This window comes from Ranitomeya variabilis, chromosome 1 (genome assembly GCF_051348905.1).
Source record: "Ranitomeya variabilis isolate aRanVar5 chromosome 1, aRanVar5.hap1, whole genome shotgun sequence".
NCBI lineage: Eukaryota > Metazoa > Chordata > Amphibia > Anura > Dendrobatidae > Ranitomeya > Ranitomeya variabilis.
This window is the reverse complement of record NC_135232.1, coordinates 361,141,077-361,168,504: the sequence shown is the minus strand read 5'-3', so window position 1 is coordinate 361,168,504 and position 27,428 is coordinate 361,141,077. Positions and strand designations below refer to the sequence as shown.

The window sequence follows — 27,428 nt, the reverse complement described above, 5'->3', positions numbered from 1 at the left end:
TTTTTTGATATATATATTTTTTTATTTTGTAAAAAGGAAAAAAATCAAAAGATATAAATATATTTGTACAGAAGTCCAATAGAGACTGAGAGACTGTCTGACAGGTCAGCTAGAACCCAGGAGACCAAGTAAACCAGCCAGGCCATTCATTCCAGTTGACCACCTGACACATTGTACAGGCCTGTGGGAACACAGGGCTATGAAACGCAGACTTCTTGCTGTATGAAGAGAATCTGCAGCAACATCAGGATAGCAGATTTCAGGTAGGCATTGGAAGTGTTCTTTACAGTTAGACATTAGGAGTCAGAGTGGTAGGAATGGAAAAGACTGGCAGCAAAGTAACAGATTCGTACCTTTGCACAAAAGATTGCAGACCTAGATTACATTTTTGCGCTCCAGATTTTACTTGCCACCAAACACCAATCATTGTGCTAAATAATTCTCTATGTGAATCTCTCTCCCATCTCCCCATGTCCGTTATTGGATTACATCCATCTAGCTGTAGTTACATGATCTCCGGCCCCTCTTTGTATAGTCTCTTCCAATCTTGGTCCATTTTCTCCATGTGTAGCACTTAAAAGCACATTAAAAAGGTCCCTGGATAAATACCTTAGTCCATTTTAAGGTTAACATATATGTAGCGAATAAATCGAAGGGATGCTGTAAAACTGACCGTTCCAAGCATAAGAAAGAAGACATATGCAGTAAGGAAAGAGTAGCCAAAGAACTCTACAGTCTGAACAACCCCTGACATATTAGAACGACGCCAGTAATAGAAAACAGAGTACAGAAAGATAAAAGCTCCAGTGGATCCTGTGCTCATAATGGACCGCCACCACCAGCGATAATCTTCACCTGATAGCTGGAAGTATGTGAGCGCTACAGAAATGCATGCACCAACACTTAGTAGGATGGCAAACACAATGAACAGTATCCCATACAGTGTGTACTGCTCTCGTCCCCACACTGTAGCAAAAATGTAGTAGAGCTCCACAGAGATGGCGCTGTAAAGAAAGGAAAAAAATCATTAGTAAAAAGCATAGAAAAATGACAAAGGGAGCAGCAGTCTATGCAGAAGACTAAAGAGAGGCGAGGCCGGAATGATAGCTCAGAAACGGAAAAAAAGTCCTCTTACCTGAATGGTAGAAATCCACCAATGGCCATATGGACTGGAGCAGACTTGTACCATGGTTGAGCAGGAATTTCTCTAGCAATGTTTTTAGTCCGACAAGGAGCTTCAAAGTTTACTGCACTATTTTTGCCAAAAATTCCTCCAATTACAGTAAGGGGAAATCCAACCAGAAGCCAGACGGTAAGAAGGAGGAGAATTGTAGTTGCTGGAAGAGCTTGTGTAGACCCGTTGGCCCAATGAACTGAATTTACAACACTCCATGTGAAGAAAAATGGCGCTGTGTATATAAAAAGGTCGGAGTCATTTTGAGAAGTAGAAAGTTACTTAAGTTATGAATAAAGCAAATATCTATGGAGTGACAACTTATAAACTAGATAACATGGAAATAAAAAAGCAGAAAGATAAGTAATAAAGGTAGCAATATGAAACACTAAATACCTGAGAAAAGGCTAGTAGTCAAGACGATATTCCATACCCAACGATCTCCACCCATTTGTCGATAGAAATTACTAGATACATATCCAGAGATGCAACAAGTGAGGGCATATAGTAAGATTGCTGCAGAATTGATAGCACCATGTCTGTGCACATTAAACATGCCAAGGAGAACCATTACTATGATACCTACAAGAGAATGGACAATTAATAATCAAGGGAACAAAATAACGATAAAGAACAAAAAGATCAGCCTTGTAGTTTTAAACATTACCTGTGCCAAGGGCAAGAAACTGGGACCCTACCCCAAGCACAGCACAAAGGAGACTTCGATAAGGAGGGAAACGAAAAACATCAGTGTGGATGATCTTCCATCCATTGTCTCCTTGTTCCATGTCGTCTGTTCCTTCTTCATCCAAATTGTACCGTGCTAGGTCACTCTTAAGAACACGCATGAGTATAATGACCACAAAACCCAAAAGCAAGAATACAAGCACCATGGAATTGATGATGGAAAGCCAATGGATCTCCAAGCTTTTGGGGAAGAAGCTAGAGTCTCTAAGGCGGTCACCACGCCTCTCATAGGTCACAGTTGTTGGGAACCAGCGAACACTGTAAGTGTGGGTCAAGCTGAGCGGCTCAGTCACATCATCCAAACTAAACGGTTTCACATCTCGGACACTAACATTGGCAAAAATTATACGGTCATCATTGTACTCTATGTTGAAGTCCAGGTGAGCCCACAAACCAATTTTATGAATATGTGGTAAGAAGCCACTTTCTTCCATGTATCCAACAAAACCACGGATTGGTATATCATCCAGAACAAACTCAAAGTAATATAACTCCTCAATGGCTTGTCGCAGCTCCTTAACCTTAAAATAAAACAAGTTGCATATTATTAAAAGAAAAATACCAATAGAAAAAAATTCTTCATAGGCCGGAGACACACTGGTGCGAGATCCGGCCGAGTCTCGCTGGTGAAAAGCAAGCTGTGGCAGCGGCACTCCGGAGCGGAGCGTGCGGCTCCATGTATTGCTGTGCGGCTGCACGCTCCGCTCCGGAGTGTCGGTGCCACAGCTTGCTTTTCACCAGCGAGACTCGGCCGGATCTCGCACCAGTGTGTCTCCGGCCATACTTTTACACAAGAGGATTAGAGCTCATGCAGACATTTGTGAATCTGTCTGATCACAGACAGCAATGCATGGGCTAGCAATGGGTGTCCCGACTGGAGCATGGCAGCTTCATACATTTCTATGAAGCGGTCATGGTCAGGCGACCCGTGGCCAGTCCGTGCATTGTGGTCTGTGATCAGCCAGATTCACGAACGTCTGCATGAGCTCTAACCCATACAGACATGCAATACATGTTCATTAAAGGGAATCTGTCACCCCCCCAGGCGTTTGCAACTAAAAGAGCCACCTTGTGCTACACTAATGCTAAGGGACCAGAACTAAAAGAGCCACCTTGTCAGAATGCAGCATTAGTGCAGCACAAGGTGGCTTTTTTAGTTACAAACGCCTGGGGGGTGACAGGTTCCCTTTAAAGGGGTTTTCTCACGAGCAAAGTACATTTAAATTTATAGATTTTGGAATAAAAATAGGTCCCACAATTGGATGCGTTAAATCCCTTTACAAACTTTGATGTATAGGTATGTCAAAGGTCATGTCCCTACCTTTGATGTGGGTTCTGAGCCTGCATCTTTCACCGCACGACAGCTGACCTAATAAGCTGTCATCTGCCTCTAACAGCCGCGGGTTAAATGCTGCGTCACATGACAACCCATCAGCATCCCACAGTCAAGTGACAGGGGTGCCAAAGGGGGGCATTGGCGCCCCTGTCACTTGACTACAGTGCGCCGATGGGTTGTCATGACAGCTGGAGGTCCACAGAAGTCCCCTGTGTCTGTCACTGTGAATCCCTTATGAATGATGGCCCCTTCATATCTACCATCAAAAAAAATGTCAGATCCAGCCACAAAAATAATTCATCACCCAGCCCCCGATCCTGAAAAATGGAGATGTTAAGGGTCTCAGAAAATGACATAAGCAAATTTTTTGTTTCTTACAAATTTTGGAATTTTTTTTTTCACAACTTAAATAAAAAAGAGCCTATATATGTTTGGTATCTGCATACGCTTACTGACCTGGGGAATCATATTGCCAGGTCAGTTTTATCATTTAGTGCACATGGTAATTAAAAAAAAACACCAAAAAACTGTTGTGGAATTGCACTTTGTTTGCAATTTTCCCCATTTTCTAGTACGCTACATGGTAAAATCAATTAAGTCATTCAAAAAGTACAACTCGTCCCACAAAAAACAAGTCCTCATATGGCTATATTGATGGGGGAAAAAAAAAAAGTTATGGGAAAAGGTGCAAAAAAACAAAAAGCGCTGAAACAGAAAATTGCGACGTCATAAAGGGGTTAAAAATAAATTGTTCCAACGTTTTTTGAGACCTGTAACATGTTTAATTTTTGATCTATGGGGCTGTGTGATTGCTTATTTTTTGCTTACTGAGTTGTCGTTTTTATTTCTACCATTTTGGGGTAGATACAATGTTTTGATCGCCTCCTACTGCAGTGTTGTAGAGGGCCAAAAAAACTTACCGTATATACTCGAGTATAAGCCGAGATTTTCAGCCCAAATTTTTGGGCTGAAAGTGCCCCTCTCGGCTTATACTCGAGTCATGGTCGGCGGCGGGGTCTGCGGGTGAGGGGGAGAGAGGACTGTCGCATACTCACCTGCTCCTAGCGCTCCTAACGCTGTCCCATGGTCTCTCGCGCTGCAGCTCTTCCTCTATTCAGCGGTCACGTGGTACCACTCATTAAAGTAATGAATATGGCCTCCACTCCCATAGGGGTGGAGCCGCATATTCATTACTGTAATGAGCGGTACCGGTGACCGCTCATTACAGGAAGAGGCTGCGGTACCATGGGACAGGCAGGGACAGCATCAGGAGCACCAGGAGCAGGTGAGTATTTCATATTCACCTGTCTGCGTTCCATCCGCCGGGCGCCGCTCCGTCTTCCCGTCCTCTTGCTGTGACTGTGCAGGTCAGAGGGCGCGATGACTTATTAGTGTGCGCGCCGCCCTCTGCCTGAACAGTCAGTGTAGAGAGACGGGACGCTGAGGAGCAGCATGCAGCGACGAGAGGTGAGTATGTCTTTTTTTTATTGCAGCAGCAGCCTTACACGTGGCACAATGCTATATGGGGCATCTATGGGGCCATAAAGAACTGCATGGGGCATTATATGGGGCATCTATGGGGCCATAAAGAACTGCATGGAGCATTATATGGGGCATCTATGGGGCCATAAAGAACTGCATGGAGCATTATACAGTTATATGAAAAAGTTTGGGCACCCCTATTAATCTTAAGCTTAATGTTTTATAAAAATTGTTTTTTTTTGCAACAGCTATTTCAGTTTCATATATCAAATTACTGTTGGACACAGTAATGTTTCTGCCTTGAAATTAGGTTTATTGTACTAACATAAAATGTGCAATCTGCATTCAAACAAAATTTGACAGGTGCATAAGTATGGGCACCCTTATCATTTTCTTGTTTTAAATACTCCTACCTACTTTTTACTGACTTACTAAAGCACTTTTTGTGGTTTTGTAACCTCATTGAGCTTTGAACTTCATAGCCAGGTGTATGCAATCATGAGAAAAGCTACTTAAAGTGGCCACTTGCAAGTTGTTCTCCTGTTTGAATCTCCTCTGAAGAGTGGCATCATGGCCTCCTCAAAACAACTGTCAAATGATCTGAAAACAAAGATTATTCAACATAGTTGTTCAGGGGAAGGATACAAAAAGCTGTCTCAGAGATTTAACCTGTCAATTTCCACTGTGAGGAACATAGTAAGGAAATGGAAGAGCACAGGTACAGTTCTTGTTAAGGCCAGAAGTGGCAGGCCAAGAAAAACATCAGAAAGGCAGAGAAGAAGAATGGTGAGATCAGTCAAGGACAATCCTCAGACCACTTCCAGAGAGCTGCAGCATCAACTTGCTGCAGATGGTGTCACTGTGCATCGGTCATCTATACAATGCACTTTGCACAAGGAGAAGCTGTATGGGAGAGTGATGCGAAAGAAGCCGTTTCTGCAAGCACACCACAAACAGAGTCGGCTGAGGTATGCAAAAGCACATTTGGAGAAGCCAATTTCTTTTTGGAAAAAGGTCTTGTGGACTGATGAAACCAAGATTGAGTTGTTTGGTCATACAAAAAGGCGTTATGCATGGCGGCAAAAAAACACAGCATTCCAAGAAAAAACACTTGCTACCCACAGTAAAATTTGGTGGAGGTTCCATCATGCTTTGGGGCTGTGTGGCCAATGCCGGCACCGGGAATCTTGTTAAAGTTGAGGGACGCATGGATTCCTCTCAGTATCAGCTGATTCTTGACAATAATGTTCATGAATCAGTGACAAAGTTGAAGTTACGCAGGGGATGGATCTTTCAGCAAGACAATGATCCAAAACACCGCTCCAAATCTACTCAGGCATTCATGCAGAGGCACAATTACACTGTTCTGGAATGGCCATCCCAGTCCCAGACCTGAATATCATTGAACATATGTGGGATCATTTGAAGAGGGCTGTCCATGCTCGGCGACCATCAAACTTAACTGAACTGGAATTGTTTTGTGAAGAGGAATGGTCAAAAATACCTTCATCCAGGAACTCATTAAAAGCTACAGGAAGCGACTAGAGGCTGTTATTTTTGCAAAAGGAGGATCTACTAAATATTAATGTCACTTTTCTGGTGAGGTGCCCATACTTATGCACGAGTCAAATTTTGTTTGAATGCAGATTGCACATTTTCTGTTAGTACAATAAACCTCATTTCAAGGCAGAAACATTACTGTGTCCAACAGTTATTAGATATATGAAACTGAAATAGCTGTTGCAAAAAAAAACAATTTTTATAAAACATTAAGCTTAAGATTAATAGGGGTGCCCAAATTTTTTCATATAACTGTATGTGGCCATAACTGCATGGAGCATTACATGGGTCATCTATGGGGCCATAAATAACTGCATGGAGTAGTATATGGGGCATCTATTGGGCCATAAAGAACTGCATGGAGCATTATATGTGGCTCCTGATTCAATATGGATATTCAAAAACATGTAACCGATGTCTCAATTAATTTTACTTTTATTGGTATCTATTTTTTTTTAATTCACCAGTAGCTGCTGCATTTTCCACCCTAGGCTTATACTCGAGTTAATGTTTTCCCAGTTTTTTGTTGCAAAATTAGGGGGGGGGGGGGGGGGGTCGGCTTATACTCAGGTCGGCGTAATACTCGAGTATATACGGTAATTCTGGTGTTTTGTTTTATGTCTCATTATGCCATTTCCTGATCAGATTAATTTGATATAACGCACTTTTACGGACGTAGAAATACCTAATGTGTCATTTTTTTTTTTTTTTTTTTTAATGGGGGAAAAGAGGGGGATTTGAACTTTACTTTTATAAAAACTTTTTTTCACTGTCTACTGTACTTGTTGGCACCCTTTGGGGACTTGAACCTTTGACCATCTGGTCGCTTGTACTATACACAGCAATTCTACAGTACTGCTATGTATAGCGAAAATCACTCCAGGCTGCATTTCACAGGATTAGGTCTTTAGCAGATCCCGGCTGTCATAGAAACACATTGGCGTCCTGCGATCAAGCCTCAAACACGCTGAGGGACCAACAGAATGATGTGCTCCCTTGCCTGCGTGCATTAAATGACGCTGTCAAACTGACAGTGGCATTTAACAAGTTAACTCCTACAGCTATTAGAGGCAGATGATGGCTTAATAACAAAGCCATCATCGCCGGGAAAGATGGGGCTGAACCTGCAAGCCCACAACAAAGTCAGGGACCCAGCATACGATGTAACTGTACCTCATATGTTGGGAAGATGTTAAAGCGTTCTTCCCAAGAAAAGCAGCTTATCTTCTATGCAATAGGATAAGTGATAGCTTGCTAATCGCTGGGGTCTGACTGCGGAGACCTCCAGGAGCCTCGAGAACAGAGCTCTGCAGCCCAATCTGGAATTGGATGGAGCAACAAACGCTTGACCTCAGGACCATTTACTGTCTATCAGACTACCACAATTAGCTACATACTATCCTGTAAACAATTAATAGAGCGGAGGTCGTGCACATCTGCTGCATGCAAGGTGGGGCACCAAAGCCACGATCTCTGAATCTCTGGGGGACCCAGTAGTTAGAATCCCAGTGATTAGCAACTTATTCTTCAAATGAGACCCATAACTAGCTCAAGACTAGAGTCCTGACACCCACCCCTCCACGGACAGCAGTGCATAAATAGCCCCAGTCTCAAGAACAATGTGGGGTAAAGTGGTAGGATCTGCAATTAATTACTATCTTTTGGAGATGCCATAAATGCTCAAGACGGGAATACGCCTTTAAATCACTGCCTGAGTATACAAGACTGTACAGATTTAGGGTAAGTTCACACAGGACTTTTTTGCTGCGTATTTTTGCTGCATATTTTTATGCTAATTTAGGTGCGTTTTTTTGGTGCGTATTTGGTGCGGTTTTTGGGTAAGTTCACACAGGACTTTTTTGCTGCGTATTTTTGCTGCGTATTTATGCTGCGTATTTTATGCCAATTTTCAGCTGCTTACAGATGCGTTTTTTGTGCGGTTTTGGTGCGTTTTTTTGTCTATTTGTGCATGATAATAAAGTTGAGTGACCCCAGTGGAGCTTAGCATCGCCTTCATCCCAGAGGGGGAACAATTTACGGCGAATTACATGCCATGCATCGGCCTTTTTTTGACGATCACTGTAGTTTGGGCAAGCTACATCCCAAATTACAGGCATTGCTTCCACCTTGGAAAAATAAATGAAAAAGTAATTACCAAATGCAAGATGAAATGAAGCCAACATTCATGACAAGGAAGATACAAACATACACATGCAGAACACATGAACATGTACATAACAGCACATGAGAATCGCAAAGTGTACCATTGCAAACAATCGGATAGATAGATATATCACAAATTAAAAAAAATATTACCTCCATGATTAGTTGGGAAACATTAATGCTCATCCTCCTATACCAAGACATGACTAACACCTCACTACTGGAAACTCCCTCACAATAGATCACAATCAGGACACCTCACAATGGCTCACAATGGATCTTCACACCTCACTACCAGGAACTCCCTCACAATAGATCACAATCAGGACACCTCACAATGGCTCTTCACACCTCACAATGGCTCACAATGGATCTTCACACCTGACTAACCACACCCCTAAGCTCTTGGCTGTGAGATCACTTCCTGCTGGCCATGATTTTTCTGCACAAAAAACGCAGCAAATAATGCTACATGCGTTTTTGCAGCGTTTTTTCCATCACCCATTCAAGTCAATGGGTGAAAAAACGCTGCAAAAACGCAGCAAAAACGCTGAAGTGACATGCCCTATGTCCAAAAAACGCAGCAAAGCAGAAAATACTGATCAAACAAAAACCCAATGTGTGTGCATGAGATTTCTGAAATCTCATAGGCTTTGCTGGTACTGTAAAAAGCAGCTGAAAATTAGCATTAAAAAACGCAGCAAAAATACGCAGCAAAAAAGTCCTGTGTGAACGTACCCTTAGGGTGACTTTACAAGCAGCAATAATGCACACAGCTCTGCAGCACACCTGCACAGTCCACGACACTGCCCAATAGTCACGTGGCTCAGTGGGTATGTTCACACACTAGTTAACCATGGTATTTAAACAATTCAATGTTTCAATCTTAAGATCAACTTTCCCCCTCCCCTTTTAGCATGCGGCATTTGTGATTGCTATCAAACTAGTCATACAGGATTGTTACACTGTTGTGCTGGAGAGCATGCCTGTAATTAACAGAAGCGCACACTACTATTACAGCATGTAAGATCACCAGAAATGAGAGAAAAACATCAAATTTAACAAAAATGGTAATCTACAGTGTTTTTAAAGGGAATCTGACACCAGGTTTTTGCTACCAGTTCTCTGAATACTGAGCTCTGTATAACCCATCCACACCACTGACTGGCAGCTTACTGAGTACACTACATAGGCAAAAAGCTGGCATTCAGTGATTGGGATGGGATTGAGCTCATGAGTATGAAGGACTACATGGCAGCAGGTTCATTAGTCCTTTAGTGATAATCTTTTGATAAAACAGTAACTTTATCTAAACTACATCAAGTAGCCCACTGAGTGACATCACTGGAACCAGCTGCTCCAAGATTAAATGGCAAACACCTGGTGACAAATTCACTTTAAAATCATTTTAATTATTATTGTATTTTGTCACAAATTAATCTTCTGTGAATGATAAATATTGCCTATTTGACGATTTACCATAACTGTTGATGTCAAACCATTCTTTAAAAATACCAGAACCTAATTTAAATGGTCATTATTTGGCTGCAATTTTTTATTTTTTTAAATAAAACTAGAGAAATATCATCCATGGGAACCTATCTGTAGCCTCGCTGTACACCTGTATGAATGAAGCCAGAAGCTCAGACACCTTCTTAAAGCTATCGTCATTTATGGTCTTTGTAAAGCTCACTGTCAGTACAGGTAAACGAGCCAAGTCCTGCTTAGTTTGTCCTTTTGGAAGATTCTTGCAAAATATATAATATATATATATATATATATATATATATATATATATATATATATATATATATACATACATATATACACACACACACACACACACACACACACACACACACCGTAATAAAAAGGTGGGAACAAGCACCTACTACAGGTCCAGAATATAAGCTGTGCAGTCCTACCTGATTCAGGTCCAGCTTGAGCTCACACAGGGACCCTCTCTCCACGTTGACTCGAAATGTGATCTTGTACATGGACTCGGCCATCCGATCGCCATCAAGCACCTCTCCCAAGGTCAAGCTCTTGTGGCGGATTTGTGTGGGGGCACACACTGGCAGCTGATAGTAGTGATAGGTCTCTTGCGGGTTATGGTATGGCCCCACTTTATTTACATACAGCAGTACTGCATCATCCTTTTTGTACCGCTTGTCCCCAGTTATAGGCGATAGAAGCGTACTCCACACAAAAAGAACGGGAAGAGAGTGCAAGACATACATGTCTAAAATGAAAGAAAATAGCAATACAAGATGTCAAGGAAAGTATGAAAATAAATAAATATTACAAATGTTAACTCACACCTAACCGAGCATTAAGGGCTCATGCACATGTCATGTGATCACGGCCCACAATGTAAGCACTAGCCGAGGGTCTCCTGACTAGAGCATGGTAGCTTTATATATATCCCAATGAAGCAGTCTCTCTTGGGTCTGGAGATCCATGGCCAGTCTGTGCATTGTGGGCCGTGATCAGACCAAAATCCATACGTCTGCATGCGCCCTAAAAAAAGGTATTCAAAATCCCTAAAGAAACTATGCTTAGGTTACGTTCACACATCCCGTCATCAACAATTAGAATGGATCCAGCAGCAATCCTGTTAAAATGGATCCAGTTGAATTCAGTTTTTATTAGCCCGTCAAAAAAAATGTGTGTCTGTACAACTTTTTGGTTAATGGATTGCTGCTGGATCTTTTCTGATGATTACTGAACATGTGAACATTAGCCTTAACCGCCTGCTACTCTTGACCTCACCTCTGTTCCTTAGGCCGGTTTCACACGTCAGTGGCTCCGGTACGTGAGGTGACAGTTTCCTCCCGTACCGGAGACACTGACACACGTAGACCCATAAAAATCAATGCATCTGTTCAGATGTCATTGATTTTGTGCGGACCGTGTGCGGACCGTGTCTCCGTGTGCCAAACACGGAGACATGTCAGTGTTCGTGGGAGCGCACGGATTACACGGACCCAATAGAGTCAATGGGTCCGTGTAAAACACGCACCTCACACGGACATTCTCCGTCTGGGGTCCGTGTGGCGTGCCGGAGACAGCGCTACAGTAAGCGCTGTCCCCCCCACATGGTGCTGAAGCCGCCATTCATATGTTCCCTGTAGCACCGTTTGCTACAGAGAAAATATGAATGATAGTGTTTAAACTAAAGATCCATGTGTCCGCCGCCCCCCCACCCCCTGTGCGCCCCCCCACCCCCTGTGCGCCCCCCCCGCTGGTCAGAAAATACTTATCCGGGTCCCCCGTCGGCAGTCGCTCCTTCCTGGTCTGGCCGCGCCTCCTACTGTATGCGGCCGATTACACTCATGAATATGTGGCTCCACCTCCAATAGGGGCGGAGCCGCCTATTCATGAGTGTAAATGAGCGGCCCCACGTGACCGCATACAGTAGGAGGCGCGGCCAGACCAGGAAGGAGCGACTGCCGACGGGGGATCCGGGTGAGTATTTTCTGACCAGCGGGGGGGGCGCACAGGGGGTGGGGGGGCGGCGGACACATGGATCTTTATATTTTAAACACTATTCTTCATATTTTCCCTGCAGCAAACGTTGCTGCAGGGATGATATGAATCGCAGCTTCAGCACCATGCAGAGTGGGTACCACACGCTCCGTGTGGTACCCACTCGCCATACGGGCGGCACACGTGTGCCGCAGGTATGGCCTCCGTGAGTTCCCAGGCACACGGACACGGATAACTCCGGTACCGATTTATTCCGGTACCGGAATTATCTGGACGTGTGGGACAGCCCTTAGGGCTGACCCACACGTCCAGATAATTCCGGTACCGGAATAAATCGGTACCGGAGTTATCCGTGTCCGTGTGCCTGGGAACTCACGGAGGCCATACCTGCGGCACACGTGTGCCGCCCGTATGGCGAGTGGGTACCACACGGAGCGTGTGGTACCCACTCTGCATGGTGCTGAAGCTGCGATTCATATGTTCCCTGTAGCAACGTTTGCTGCAGGGAAAATATGAAGAATAGTGTTTAAAATAAAGATCCATGTGTCCGCCGCCCCCCCACCCCCTGTGCGCCCCCCCCGCTGGTCAGAAAATACTCACCCGGATCCCCCGTCGGCAGTCGCTCCTTCCTGGTCTGGCCGCGCCTCCTACTGTATGCGGTCACGTGGGCCCGATCATTTACAGTCATGAATAGGCGGCTCCGCCCCTATTGGAGGTGGAGCCACATATTCATGAGTGTAATCGGCCGCATACAGTAGAGAAGCCGCGGCCAGACCAGGAAGGAGCGACAGCCGACGGGGGACCCGGATAAGTATTTTCTGACCAGCGGGGGGGCGCACAGGGGGTGGGAGGGCGGCGGACACCTAAATCTTTATTTTTAACACTATTCTTCATATTTTCTCTATAGCAAACGCTGCTACAGGGAAGATATGAATACCGGCTTCAGCACCATGTGGGGCGGGGGACAGCGCTTACTGTAGCGCTGTCTCCGGCACGCACACGGACCCCAGACGGAGAATGTCCGTGTGAGGTCCGTGTTTTACGCGGACCCATTGACTCTATTGGGTCCGTGTAAAACGTGCGCTCCCACGAACACTGACATGTCTCCGTGTTTGGCACACGGAGACACGGTCCGCACACGGTCCGCACAAAATCAATGACATCTGAACAGATGCATTGATTTTTATGGGTCTACGTGTGTCAGTGTCTCCGGTACGGGAGGAAACTGTCACCTCACGTACCGGAGCCACTGACGTGTGAAACCGGCCTTACTTGGTTGCAGTGATTACTTCTCGTCTCCCCACAACCAATCACTGGCCTCAGCTGTGTACAGCGCACCACTACTGGGGCTGCGATTGGCTGCAGCAATCAACACAGATAAATGAAAATGTCAACGATGGAGCCAGTCTCCTAGGCAATGAGATCTAAACACTACAATAAAAAATGACTCAGAGCGCACAGGAATCTACACAAAGCAAACTGTAAAGTTGCTTCTTTTTACAAGCATTCTAAGCTTTTACCCATCTAAAACATGGTATTAACCCTTCAAATAGTGCCAGTTGGTTCAAGTGCACCCACAGACCTAAAACAGCCATTCAGAGGTGGGAGCTGTATACGAGTAGATGCAGGGACGTAACTAAGGGGAGAGCCAGGTTGGGCATGTGCCCCAAGTGCAGTTAGCAGGGGGGCGCAGCTGGGTCACTTCAGACATGAGGCAAGATTAGCATCTCACCACATTCGGCAACGCTAGACATTTAGATCTTGGGCCTAGGGCCCGGATCTTAGAAGTATGGTCCTGAATTGCCACTGCTTTAATTACATAAACTTTATTGATCAAGTAGAACATGCACACCGGCATCATGGGTGTGCCCCTGCGAGGAGCATACTCTCATGGCTCCTCAATTCTCCACCCTAGGTGCCTGTAGGAGTTTTTCAAACAGGGGCAGCCAGATAGCAGCGTAAGCAGCAGTGAGGATGGGGGGCTAGTGAGGTCATTTCCCCCTGGACTGCCCTGCATCTTGCACACTTCTGCCCCAAAGTACAGCAATGGTGCAGGCAGTGCAGGAGATGAGAAACCTCTGACCACCGATGAGTGTGTATTTACAAATACACACACATTATATATACACACTGTATGTATATAGAGCATGTGGATATACATTTAGTGTGTATACTGCATCTCTGTGGCTTCGTGTGCTGTATTTTTTGTATAGGCGCATTATCCCCGTATTGTTCCTTCACAGTACGGTGTCACTTGTTGCCAGGCACCATTTCAATTCTCCCCGAGGCAGCAGGATAGTAAGAATCCTGCACTAAACACTACCGTCACTGACTAGGTCAGTATGTTGTAAGATGTGCCGACCTGGTGACGCAGTGTAACACACTGCCCCACAGATATTTCTGGACCCTAGCAACACCTGAGTAGCATTCGGAGATGTTGCCTCCACAGGAGGTGATTTTGGCCGTTCTCCGAACTGGTTGCTGAGCTGACAGCCAGCTTGGAGAGTCAGCACAACGCCGGTCCCCTCCCGTCAATTGTAGTTGAATCTTTCAGAGACTGGGTAATGTAGTGGGGACAGTATAGATAGGGGGACAGTATGTAGGAAAGTATGCAGAAACAGGAAAAGTGTGAAGAGGGGGCGCAGTATAGAGACTGTTTGATATGGGCAGGATATTTGTGAATGTGTGTGGACATAAATTAATGAATCGATATTTGCTTGCAGCACGTACAGCCCCTTAGAGGGAATCTGTCAGCACATGTTTACTATTTAATCTAAGAGCAGCATAATTTAGGGCACATGAGCATGATTCCAGCGATGTGTTACTTAGGCTACTTTCACACTAGCGTCGTGTCACGTACGTCGCAATGCGTCGTTTTGGTGAAAAAACGCATCCTGCAAAGTTGCCCGCAGGATGCGTTTTTTTCTCCATAGGTTTGCATTAGCGACGCATTGCCACACGTCGCATCCGTCGTGCGACGGATGCGTCGTGTTTTGGCGGACCGTCGGCACAAAAAAAAGTTACATGTGACGTCTTTTTGTGCGTCGTGTCCGCCATTTCCAACCGCGCATGCGCCGCCGGAACTCCGCCCCCTCCTCCCCGGGCCTTACAATGGGGCAGGGGATGCGTTGAAAAACTGCATCCGCTGCCCCCGTTGTTCATTATTTTCACAACATGCGTCGGTACGCATGGAGACGGCCCCGTACCGACGCTAGTGTGAAAGTAGCATTATCAGCTGTGTACTGTTGTTTCAATACAATCAGTATTTTATCAGCAGTAGATGAACACTACAGGACTACCATTTGCATGCCAAGCAGTCAGGCCAATCTGTGTAACCCTGACCCCTGTCAGAAGTCTGCCGACAATTCACAGGAACCTGCCAGCCAAGGGTGTGGATGAGATAGGAGAAGAATTAGCTCTGCTACATCTGACAAAACAGGGATTCTATCAAAACTATACTAAGCAGTGCAGTAAGTGATACATTGCTGGAATAAGTCTCTCGGTCTGTACATTATGTTGCTATCAGATACTATTGTAAAAAAAAGCCTGCTGACATTTCCTTTTAAAAGATTTAACTTTTTTTATTTTAACTATAATAACCTTACTGCAGGTCCAATGCTGCCTCATCTACTGCTCCACTCTTTGATGACAGTCTACAGCAGTAATATCACAACAACAGCTCGCCTGAACACTGCAGCTAATCATTGGGCTCAGCGGTAACGCAGAGATATTTAGCGCAAAAAGGCCGTGCCCAATGATTAGGTGCAGTGCTCATGTGAGCTGTAGTCATGGCATCAACTCTGCAGCATATCAGCATAGAATGGCACAGCAATGGAGGCAGCGCTGGACCTGCTGAGTGTGAGTATAACAGAGTTTTTATTTGAGATGTCTGCAATCCTATGGAACAACAAAAAAAAATATTGGAAAATTTTCTGTTCATATGAAGTTTGCGACCTCTATCATACACATCATGACACATAGGATAAAGGGAGCAGGTTTTTGTTCGCTAATCTGAATAACAGCATGATGTAAGGACAGAGACCCTGATTCCAGCGATGTGTCATGTTTCAAGTTGCTTCTAGTGATGAGCGAGCGTACTCGTTGCTCGGGTGACCTCCGAGCATTTGTTAGTGTTCGGAGATTTAGTTTTCATTGCGGCAACTGAATGATTTACAAATTTTAGCCAGGCTGAGTACATGTGGGGGTTGCCTGGTTGCTAGGTAATCCCCACATGTAATCAAGAGAGCTAATAGCTCTAAATCATGCTGCTGAGGCGATGAAAACGTAATCTCAGAGCAGTCATAAATACTGAAGGTCACCCGAACGTGCTCAGGAAAACCCGAGCAACGAGTACACTTGCTCATCACTAGTTGCACCCTTTTAAATACAGGAAAGAAATATATCTTGGTACCGTGTTAGCCAGTAGATAGAAAAATATTTAGAATTGAGAGTCCTCAGTGGTTGATACCTTTTAATGGCTAACTGAAAAGATGGTAACAAATTGCAAGCTTTCGAGACTACATACGTCTCTTCATCAGGCAAAGACTAAAACAAATTCTGAAGAATCACATATTTATGCACAACATAGTATAGAAAAAAAAAAAAAGGGAGAGGGGGAAAAAAACAAAACATGGATAAGCCAGGTGACGAAGCAGAATTACCATGGGTGATAAACAGTTACGTCCATAAATATTGGGCCAATTCTTAGATAAGGATTGTTTTATTGTCCTGTGATTAGGGTCTCTGTTGTGATGATCCCACATGGTCTGATGGGCAAGTTCATTAGTTGATGTAAAAAGACATAAATCTATGCGACACATTCATTCCTGCATTTAGAGTGTCAAAGGTCGTCATCAGTTTATATTCCCAGACTCTCCTGTCTTTCTGCGATTTGAAGTTACTCTTTAATACAAGTAATTTCATGTCCATAATGCTATGATTTGGGAGACAGAAATTATGAACTCTCATCGCCATACAATAAGAGAAAAAAGAATGGATATACCTGTGGCAATACATTTCTGTCTCACAAATCATAGCATTATGGACATGAAATTACTTGTATTAAAGGGTAACTTCAAATCGCAGAAAGACAGGAGAGTCTGGGAATATAAACTGATGACGACCTTTGACACTCTAAATGCAGGAATGAATGTGTCGCATGGATTTATGTCTTTTTTCATCAACTAATGAACTTGCCCATCAGACCACGTGGGATCATCACAACAGAACCAGACCCTAATCACAGGACAATAAAACAATCCTTATCTAAGAATTGGTTATAATTTTAGAATAAATAATGCTTTAAGTAGAATTTAGTCATCAATCATATAATACTTAAAAAACAATTTAATTATAAATTTCATTAAAAAACCACCAACCTGTGGTTACACCAAAGAAAAAACACACAAAACACACCGTGATAAACTAGTGTGGAGGAGCTGTAATACCCCTATACTCCGTCTACGCTGAGAACTGCCTAGCTGCGGGGGTTGGCGCCCTATGGGATGCGTGTTGGCGCCCCCGCTCAACGTAGGCTGTCCCTGGGGTCCCTGGGATACCCTGATCTACCCGTTGGGCCCCTCTACCCACACAATATTATCTAAAGGTCCTCTATAGACTAAACATAGACCATTCCTGTATCTAGGGAATACTATACCCCACACTGTGAATAAGGCCGGGGTCACACTAGACCGTAATACGGACGAGTGCTATGCGATAAAAAAATCGCATAGCACTCGGCCCAATGTTAATCTATGGTTCAGCTCCCATCATCCGATATTTTCTCCACCGTATTTCGGATCCGAGGGAACTCGCAGCAGGCTGCGATTGTCAGCGTATCTCGGCCGAGACTCGCCAATGCAAGTCAATGGGTGCGAGAAAAAATCGGATTACACACGGACCATGCGTGTGCATTGCGAGAAATACGCAGCGGTGTTCTATAGAAAAGCCGGTAATTCAATTGCCGGCTTTGCATTTCTCCTTCACAAACCCGACAGGATATGAGACATGGTTTACATACAGTAAACCATCTCATATCCCCTTTTTTTTTGCATATTCCACACTACTAATGTTAGTAGTGTGTATGTGCAAAATTTGGCCGCTGTAGCTGCTAAAATAAAGGGTTAAATGGCGGAAAAAATTGGCGTGGGCTCCCGCGCAATTTTCTCCGCCAGAGTGGTAAAGCCAGTGACTGAGGGCAGATATTAATAGCCAGGAGAGGGTCCATGGTTATTGGCCCCCCCGTGGCTAAAAACATCTGCCCCCAGCCACCCCAGAAAAGGCACATCTGGAAGATGCGCCTATTCTGGCACTTGGCCACTCTCTTCCCACTCCCTGTAGAGGTGGGCTATGGGGTAATGAAGGGTTAATGCCACCTTGCTATTGGAAGGAGACATTAAGCCAGATTAATAATGGAGAGGCGTCAATTATGACACCTATCCATTATTAATCCAATTGTTTGAAAGGGTTAAAAAACACACACATACATGATTTAAAAGTATTTTAATGAAAGAAACATAGCGGTTGTTTTAATATTTTATTGCTCTCTCAATCCATTTTCAGACCCTCGCTTGGCAAAACAATAAACACACAATATACATACCCTCTCTGATGTCCTATCACGTCCCACGAGGTAATCCATCTGGAGGGGTTAACTAATATTACAGGCACGAGCTGCGATAAGCCACTCGCTCGTGTCTGTAATCCCCGGGTGCTGAAAGGAAAGCAGTGATCTATACTTACATTGAGTCGTGGTGATGCGCCCCCTGGTGGATGTCCTCATATGACCTGGAGCGTGGGAAAAAGTTCCCAGGCTGCAGTTCATGAGAACATCCAGCAGGGGCGCATCACCGCGACTGAATGTAAGTATAGATCACCGCTTTCCTTTCAGCACCCGGGGATTACAGGCACGAGCGAGTGGTTTTTCGCAGCTCGTGCCTGTAATATTAGTTAACCCCTCCAGATGGATTACCTCGTGGGACGTGATAGGACATCAGAGAAGGTATGTATATTGTGTGTTTATTGTTTTGCCAAGCGAGGGTCTGAAAATGGATTGAGAGAGCAATAAATTATTAAAACAACCGCTGTGTATTTCATTAAAATACTTTTAAATCATGTGTGTGTGTTTGTTAACCCTTTCAAACAATTGGATTAATAATGGATAGGTGACATAATTGACGCCTCTCCATTATTAATCTGGCTTAATGTCACCTTCCAAAAGCAAGGTGGCATTAACCCTTCATTACCCCATAGCCCACCGCTACAGGGAGTGGGAAGGGAGTGGCCAAGTGCCAGAATAGGCGCATCTTCCAGATGTGCCTTTTTTGGGGTGGCTGGGGGCAGATGTTTTTAGCCACGGGGGGGCCAATAACCATGGACCCTCTCCTGGCTATTAATATCTGCCCTCAGTCACTGGCTTTACCACTCTGGCGGAGAAAATTGCGCGGGAGCCCACGCCAATTTTTTCCGCCATTTAACCCTTTATTTTAGCAGCTACAGCGGCCAAATTTTGCACATACATACTACTAACATTAGTAGTGTGGAATATGCAAAAAAAAAGGGGATATGAGATGGTTTACTGTATGTAAACCATGTCTCATATCCTGTCGGGTTTGTGAAGGAGAAATGCAAAGCCGGCAATTGAATTACCGGCTTTTCACAGATATCGCGCTGAATGAAATATAAATACAGAATATATATATATGTGTCTCAATGACATATATATATATATATATACTGTATATATGTTTTCCCGAACATTTGAGCACATAAATCCATTAGATGTCGGTTTTGCAAGCTTGCGAGAAAATCTCGGCATACGGATGCCATACGGATGTCACACGGATCATTTGATGCGAGGAAATCGCATCCTCGCACTGCACACGGATCACTGTTTTTGAAACATTTGTGCGATTCTCGGCCGTGAAAAACGGACCGTTTTTTATACGTTAAGTGTGTCCCCGGCCTTAAAAACAGACAGAGAACATGAAGAAAAGGCTGTCAGCGGTAATTGCGAGATGGCTGAAGTTAATTTCTCCCCACTGGAGTAATGACAAAAGCGGTTCACTCATAAGTGATTTCAATACGATACCCACGCTTTTCTAGTTAACAGCCATAATGTGGAACCAACCACAAACAAGATCTTATTGCCACATTGCACATAGAGATATAGTATATTGATAAAGATCTTGATACTTATCGCAATGTCAAATCCCGCCCGCCCTATGCCTGTGTAGCCTCAACGCGTTTCGCCTCTCTGGCTCATCAGGAGGCTCGATTAAATGCCATGTGTCTCGATATGTGTATCGAGACACATGGCATTTAATCGAGCCTCCTGATGAGCCAGAGAGGCGAAACGCGTTGAGGCTACACAGGCATAGGGCGGGCGGGATTTGACATTGCGATAAGTATCAAGATCTTTATCAATATACTATATCTCTATGTGCAATGTGGCAATAAGATCTTGTTTGTGGTTGGTTCCACATTATGGCTGTTAACTAGAAAAGCGTGGGTATCGTATTGAAATCACTTATGAGTGAACCGCTTTTGTCATTACTCCAGTGGGGAGAAATTAACTTCAGCCATCTCGCAATTACCGCTGACAGCCTTTTCTTCATGTTCTCTGTCTGTTTTTAATTCACAGTGTGGGGTATAGTATTCCCTAGATACAGGAATGGTCTGTTTAGTCTATAGAGGACCTTTGGATAATATTGTGTGGGTAGAGGGGCCCAACGGGTAGATCAGGGTATCCCAGGGACCCCAGGGACAGCCTACGTTGAGCGGGGGCGCCAACACGCATCCCATAGGGCGCCAACCCCCGCAGCTAGGCAGTTCTCAGCGTAAACGGAGTATAGGGGTATTACAGCTCCTCCACACTAGTTTATCACGGTGTGTTTTGTGTGTTTTTTCTTTGGTGTAACCACAGGTTGGTGGTTTTTTAATGAAATTTATAATTAAATTGTTTTTTAAGTATTATATGATTACCTAAGAATTGGCCCAATATTTATGGACGTAACTGTTTATCACCCATGGTAATTCTGCTTCATGTCACCTGGCTTATCCATGGTTTTTTTTTCCCCCTCTCCCTTTTTTTTTTTTTTTTCTATACTATGTTGTGCATAAATATGTGATTCTTCAGAATTTGTTTTAGTCTTTGCCTGATGAAGAGACGTATGTAGTCTCGAAAGCTTGCAATTTGTTACCATCTTTTCAGTTAGCCATTAAAAGGTATCAACCACTGAGGACTCTTAATTCTAAATATTTTTCTAGTTGCATCCTGTCATTTTGCTAAAATCATTGTTTTCTCTGCTCTAAATTTTCCAGTTCACTGAATGCTGAGTTCTGTATAACTCTGCAAACACCACAGATTGGCAGCTTTCTGTGTACACTGCATAGGCATTGCCAATCAATGGTGGGGGTGGGATTACACAGAGCAGAAGGACTACATGGCACAAGACAACTAGTCCTTCAGTGACGATCTACTTCTGATTATATAGATCCTGAGATGCAACTGCCCCTACATCACGGTGTTCACAGATTCTGGTTTTCTGGGCCAGAGAAAATGTTTTGGCATTAAAAAAAAAAAAAAAGTCAAATCATGCATTTTTAGTCCCATTGAAAATAAAATATATATCCAATCTATAAAGAATACACATTTTGCATCGCTGCATTCAGAAGTGTCCGATTTATCACAATATAAAAACAATTAATCCAATCGGTGAATGGCGTAATAAGAAAAAAAATCAAAACGCCAGAATTATTGTTTTTTTGTTTGGCTGCTGCAACATTGTAATAAAATGCAATAAGAGGTGATGAAAACATCGTATCTACCCCAAAATGGTATCAATATAAACGTCAGCTCAAGCCACTAAAAAATAATCCATTAATCAGCCCCAGATCCGGGTCTCAGGAAAAGGGCGACATAAGCAAAAAAAATTCTCTAAGGCTAGGTTCCCATTGCGTTTAAGTGTGAGCGCTAACGGACAGCGTTGCACGGCGAAATTAACGCCATGCAACGCGTCCGTTAGCGCTCCCATTGCCAGCAATGTTAAAGCGCATTGCTAGCGCGTGTCATTTTCGGCACGCGCTAGCGATGTGCCGTTCTTTTGTAGCGCGCCTCGGACACTGCTTGCAGCGTCCGCGGCGCGCCCGAGGTCCGTTCCCCGCTCTCGCAGATCGGGGATCTGCGCTAGCAGGGACGTTTAACGCGACCCCTTAAAAGACATTGCGTTAGCGCAATCCGCTAGCGCTTAGCGCTAAACGGATTGCCCTAACGCAATCTGAACCTAGCCTTACACATTTTGCAATTTATTTTTTTTTCACCACTTAAAAGGCTACATTGACAGGAATATATAAAGTTACAGCTCTTGGAAGAAGGGGAGGAAAAAACGAAAGGGCAAAAACAGAAAATCCCAAGGTCATGAAGGGGTAAAAGAGGTCAAATGAAGTAGAATACACTGCCAAGAAATAAGATAGGAGTGGATGGTCAGCTCTCATTTCTTTTTGTAAATATATGCATTCCTGAAGAAATAGCAATTTTCTTCTACCTGTGCTTTGTGCTGATGCTCCTAGAATTGAGGAGCAGATTGCTCACTGGCCGTTACTAGTTGGGAGTATGCTCCTGCTTTCCAGTCATTGCTGGCACTATCACACTGTGTTGGGACACAGCCATTTAGCAAGGGAAATACTAACAATTGTCAATGTATTTATACTTTTCCAAGAATAACAGGAACAGAACAACAATTTATGAGAACAAATGCTCTGTAGTTATTTAATGGGCAATGTGGGTATTTTCAAATAGACATGTTAGGAAAGCTGACAATTCTCTTTAGAGAGGTGGTCTACGTCACTGGTCCTGCGGCTGTAACACGTGATGCATTGTATTGTTGTGAGAACTACAATTACCACCCCGCCCACGAGAATGACCTTTTCACACAGGACAAGTGCGGCTGACCTGCACGATGAGAATTATCACCTTGCATGCTCCATCTCACTGCACAGATGGAAGGAACCTGCGGGCTGGGACAATGTGCGCATGCTCAACAGCTTAGACCGGGGACTACAGCAGATGTGTGCATGGGCGACAAGAGGAAACAATGATGGTGGACAGCACAGCTGCAGGGCTGAGAACTAGCGATGAGCAAACGTGCTCAAATAAGTTATCTGAGCATGCTCGGGAGCTAACTGAGTGACTTTGGCTTGCTGGAATATATGTTAGAGTCCCTGCGTATGCTCGACAATCACAACATGTAGGGATCACTTGCATGTGTTCTAGGTTCTCGAACAGCCACAATACATGCACCCGCAGGTACTCTAAATTATTTTTCGAGCAAGCCGAATACACTCGGTTAGCACCCGAGCATGCTCAGATAACACCTCAGAGAACATTCGCTCATCACTACCGAAAACTTGTCACTGCTTCACTTTGGAGAAACAAATGTAATTGTAAAGACTCATGCTTTCTAACATTGGTGGCAATATTCCATAAAGTGGTGTATGAAAAGCCAATCTGGTAATACGGGCTCTGGAATTGTAACCGATCGAAAATAAACTGGGACATTTAATAAAAGGATTTCTCTGTGTGGCTGGAAATGTGTTTTTTCCATATAAAAGTTTGGTTCTTCTGAGTCCTGGATATACAAAGCTGGTACAACCTCTTTAAGGAGACATTACCTATATTCCATGGAGAACAAGCTTAAAGTGCTGCCTCTTCTCTCCTACTGCAGAAATAACCAGGTCAGAAAAACAAACCACTTACTAAATGTGATAACGACCCATGAACAAAAAAGTATCAAAGCATATTAATATAAAGAGTGAATAGCTGAGAACACAGAAGGCGGCATGGCAGTTCTCGTCTGTCCTAGCGTCACCTATATAGCGGGCATACCCAGGGTACAGGGGTGACATAGAAGGCAGCATGGCAGATCCCGTCTGTCCTAGTGTCAACTATATAGCGGGCATACCCAGGGTATTGGGTTACACAGAAGGCAGCATGGTAGATCCCGTCTGTCCTAGCGTCACCTATATAGCGGGCATACCCAGGGTATTGGGTCACACAGAAGGCAGCATGGCAGATCCCGTCTATCCTAGCGTCACCTATATAGCGGGCACACCCAGGGTATTGGGTCACACAGAAGGCAGCATGGCAGATCCCGTCTATCCTAGCGTCACCTATATAGCGGGCATACCCAGGGTATTGGGTCACACAGAAGGCAGCATGGCAGATCCCGTCTATCCTAGCATCACCTATGTAGCGGGCATACCCAGGGTATAGGGGGTCACACAGAAGGAGGCATGGCAGATCCCGTCTATCCTAGTGTCACCTATATAGCGGGCATAACCAGGGTATTGGGTCACACAGAAGGCAGCATGGCAGATCCCGTCTATCCTAGCGTCACCTATATAGCGGGCATACCCAGGGTATTGGGTCACACAGAAGGCAGCATGGCAGATCCCATCTATCCTAGCGTCACCTATATAGCGGGCATACCCAGGGTATTGGGTCACACAGAAGGCAGCATGGCAGATCCCGTCTATCCTAGCGTCACCTATATAGCGGGCATACCCAGGGTATTGGGTCACACAGAAGGCAGCATGGCAGATCCCGTCTATCCTAGCGTCACCTATATAGCGGGCATGCCCAGGGTATTGGGTCACACAGAAGGCAGCATATGGCAGATCCCGTCTATCCTAGCATCACCTATGTAGCGGGCATACCCAGGGTATAGGGGGTCACACAAAAGGAGGCATGGCAGATCCCATCTATCCTAGCATCACCTATGTAGCGGGCATACCCAGGGTATTGGGTCACACAGAAGGCAGCATGGCAGATCCCGTCTACGTCTATCCTAGCGTCACCTATATAGCGGGCATACCCAGGGTATTGGGTCACACAGAAGGCAGCATGGCAGATCCCATCTATCCTAGCGTCACCTATATAGCGGGCACACCCAGGGTATTGGGTCACACAGAAGGCAGCATGGCAGATCCCGTCTATCCTAGCGTCACCTATATAGCGGGCATACCCAGGGTATTGGGTCACACAGAAGGCAGCATGGCAGATCCCGTCTATCCTAGCATCACCTATATAGCGGGCATGCCCAGGGTATTGGGTCACACAGAAGGCAGCATGGCAGATCCCGTCTACGTCTATCCTAGCGTCACCTATATAGCGGGCACACCCAGGGTATTGGGTCACACAGAAGGCAGCATGGCAGATCCCATCTATCCTAGCGTCACCTATATAGCAGGCACACCCAGGGTATTGGGTCACACAGAAGGCAGCATGGCAGATCCCGTCTATCCTAGCGTCACCTATATAGCGGGCATACCCAGGGTATTGGGTCACACAGAAGGCAGCATGGCAGATCCCGTCTACGTCTATCCTAGCGTCACCTATATAGCGGGCACACCCAGGGTATTGGGTCACACAGAAGGCAGCATGGCAGATCCCATCTATCCTAGCGTCACCTATATAGCGGGCACACCCAGGGTATTGGGTCACACAGAAGGCAGCATGGCAGATCCCGTCTATCCTAGCGTCACCTATATAGCGGGCACACCCAGGGTATTGGGTCACACAGAAGGCAGCATGGCAGATCCCATCTATCCTAGCGTCACCTATATAGCGGGCACACCCAGGGTATTGGGTCACACAGAAGGCAGCATGGCAGAGCCCGTCTATCCTAGCGTCACCTATATAGCGGGCACACCCAGGGTATTGGGTCACACAGAAGGCAGCATGGCAGATCCCGTCTACGTCTATCCTAGCGTCACCTATATAGCGGGCATACCCAGGGTATTGGGTCACACAGAAGGCGGCATGGCAGATCCCATCTATCCTAGCGTCACCTATATAGCGGGCACACCCAGGGTATTGGGTCACACAGAAGGCAGCATGGCAGATCCCGTCTATCCTAGCGTCACCTATATAGCGGGCACACCCAGGGTATTGGGTCACACAGAAGGCAGCATGGCAGATCCCGTCTACGTCTATCCTAGCGTCACCTATATAGCGGGCACACCCAGGGTATTGGGTCACACAGAAGGCAGCATGGCAGATCCCGTCTACGTCTATCCTAGCGTCACCTATATAGCGGGCACACCCAGGGTATTGGGTCACACAGAAGGCAGCATGGCAGATCCCATCTATCCTAGCGTCACCTATATAGCGGGCATACCCAGGGTATTGGGTCACACAGAAGGCGGCATGGCAGATCCCGTCTATCCTAGCGTCACCTATATAGCGGGCATACCCAGGGTATTGGGTCACACAGAAGGCAGCATGGCAGATCCCGTCTACGTCTATCCTAGCGTCACCTATATAGCGGGCACACCCAGGGTATTGGGTCACACAGAAGGCAGCATGGCAGATCCCATCTATCCTAGCGTCACCTATATAGCGGGCACACCCAGGGTATTGGGTCACACAGAAGGCGGCATGGCAGATCCCGTCTATCCTAGCGTCACCTATATAGCGGGCACACCCAGGGTATTGGGTCACACAGAAGGCGGCATGGCAGATCCCGTCTATCCTAGCGTCACCTATATAGCGGGCACACCCAGGGTATTGGGTCACACAGAAGGCGCCGGACCTCCCAGGTTAGGATGCCATAAAGCACAAGGCTGAATGGTGCCACTAGTGGGTTGGCACATGAGCTCCGCTACAGGGCGGCCACTGGTGACTCGAGGACTGAGACCACTCCAGTAGCCTGACAGTAATTGTCACAAGCTCAGTAGCCCCCTGCGTGCATATCCCGGAGCCCCTGTACAACACCTGCGCCCCAGGTCACTCACTGACTCCTCTACACCCGTGTAATCACTAGTGGCAGTGAGTGGGCTCGCCCCCTGGTCAGGCTGCTGCTCCTGGGTGAGTGGCGCCCTGCCGGGGGTCCTGGCTGCTGCCCACTTCTTACCTGCACTCTGTCTCCAGGATTCTCTGACAGATCCCGGGGGCCTCCACTTTCGTGACGTCACGAATCAGTCTACAGCCTGCCTGATGTATGGCGCTACCAAGCTGGCCTGTTTCCGAGGGTCGCTCTACGTACCCTTAGAGATAGGCAACTCTCGGCTGTGTATAAACCACCCCGCGCCCCTCCATCCAATACACGATGTCCTAGCACAGGGGTCCTTCAGGCACTGGGTAGACACCCCGAACACGTCAGCAGCGGTGTCCTGAGGCGGGCGGCCCGGAGCGTCACTGCTCACCTCAGGAGAAAGTCTGCACGTAGGAGTGTGTTGGAGACGGTCGTCCTTCGCTTCACCTCACGGCCTATAGGGGAGTTTGCTCTGTATCATAAGGAAGATACAGATATTTTTTCTATAAACTGTTATTACAAATGACCCATTTTTCTGGTAGAATCTTTTGTTTTCATATCGCAGCCAATCAGCACGCTGCTTTTCTTTCCTAAAGGCTCCTGCTAAGTGTAATGTTATTGGTTGATGTGATCAGATCACCTATTCCTCCAGTGGCTTTGTCTT

General features: G+C 45.4%; 1 protein-coding gene across 3 annotated transcripts; it reads right to left on the bottom strand.

Moving 5' to 3' along the window:
* TM9SF1 (transmembrane 9 superfamily member 1) lies at positions 1 to 27,193 on the bottom strand. 3 transcript variants are annotated; one of them, XM_077248940.1, is made up of 6 exons: positions 26,864 to 27,193; positions 10,388 to 10,704; positions 1,842 to 2,442; positions 1,571 to 1,756; positions 1,136 to 1,409; positions 1 to 1,004 (listed from the first exon to the last, which is right to left on the bottom strand). In XM_077248940.1, exons 2-6 carry the CDS (start codon positions 10,700 to 10,702, stop codon positions 611 to 613), a joined length of 1,770 nt encoding a protein of 589 aa, XP_077105055.1. In that variant the 5' UTR covers positions 10,703 to 10,704; positions 26,864 to 27,193; the 3' UTR covers positions 1 to 610. The 3 variants fall into 3 exon arrangements, with proteins under 3 accessions (XP_077105055.1, XP_077105057.1, XP_077105056.1); XM_077248942.1 differs by having other exon boundaries at positions 26,996 to 27,152; XM_077248941.1 differs by having other exon boundaries at positions 26,745 to 26,869.
* Positions 27,194 to 27,428: the final 235 nt, after the last annotated feature.

Bases quoted from the DNA above. Each gene is read 5' to 3' on its own strand.
- TM9SF1 (XM_077248940.1), bottom strand. From the start codon at position 10,702: ATGTATGTCTTGCACTCTCTTCCCGTTCTTTTTGTGTGGAGTACGCTT. The intron at 1,410-1,570 runs GTATTTAGTGTT...TTATATACACAG, and splicing joins GACTACTAGCCTTTTCTCAG to CGCCATTTTTCTTCACATGG. The intron at 1,005-1,135 runs GTAAGAGGACTT...CTTTCTTTACAG, and splicing joins GGTGGATTTCTACCATTCAG to CGCCATCTCTGTGGAGCTCT.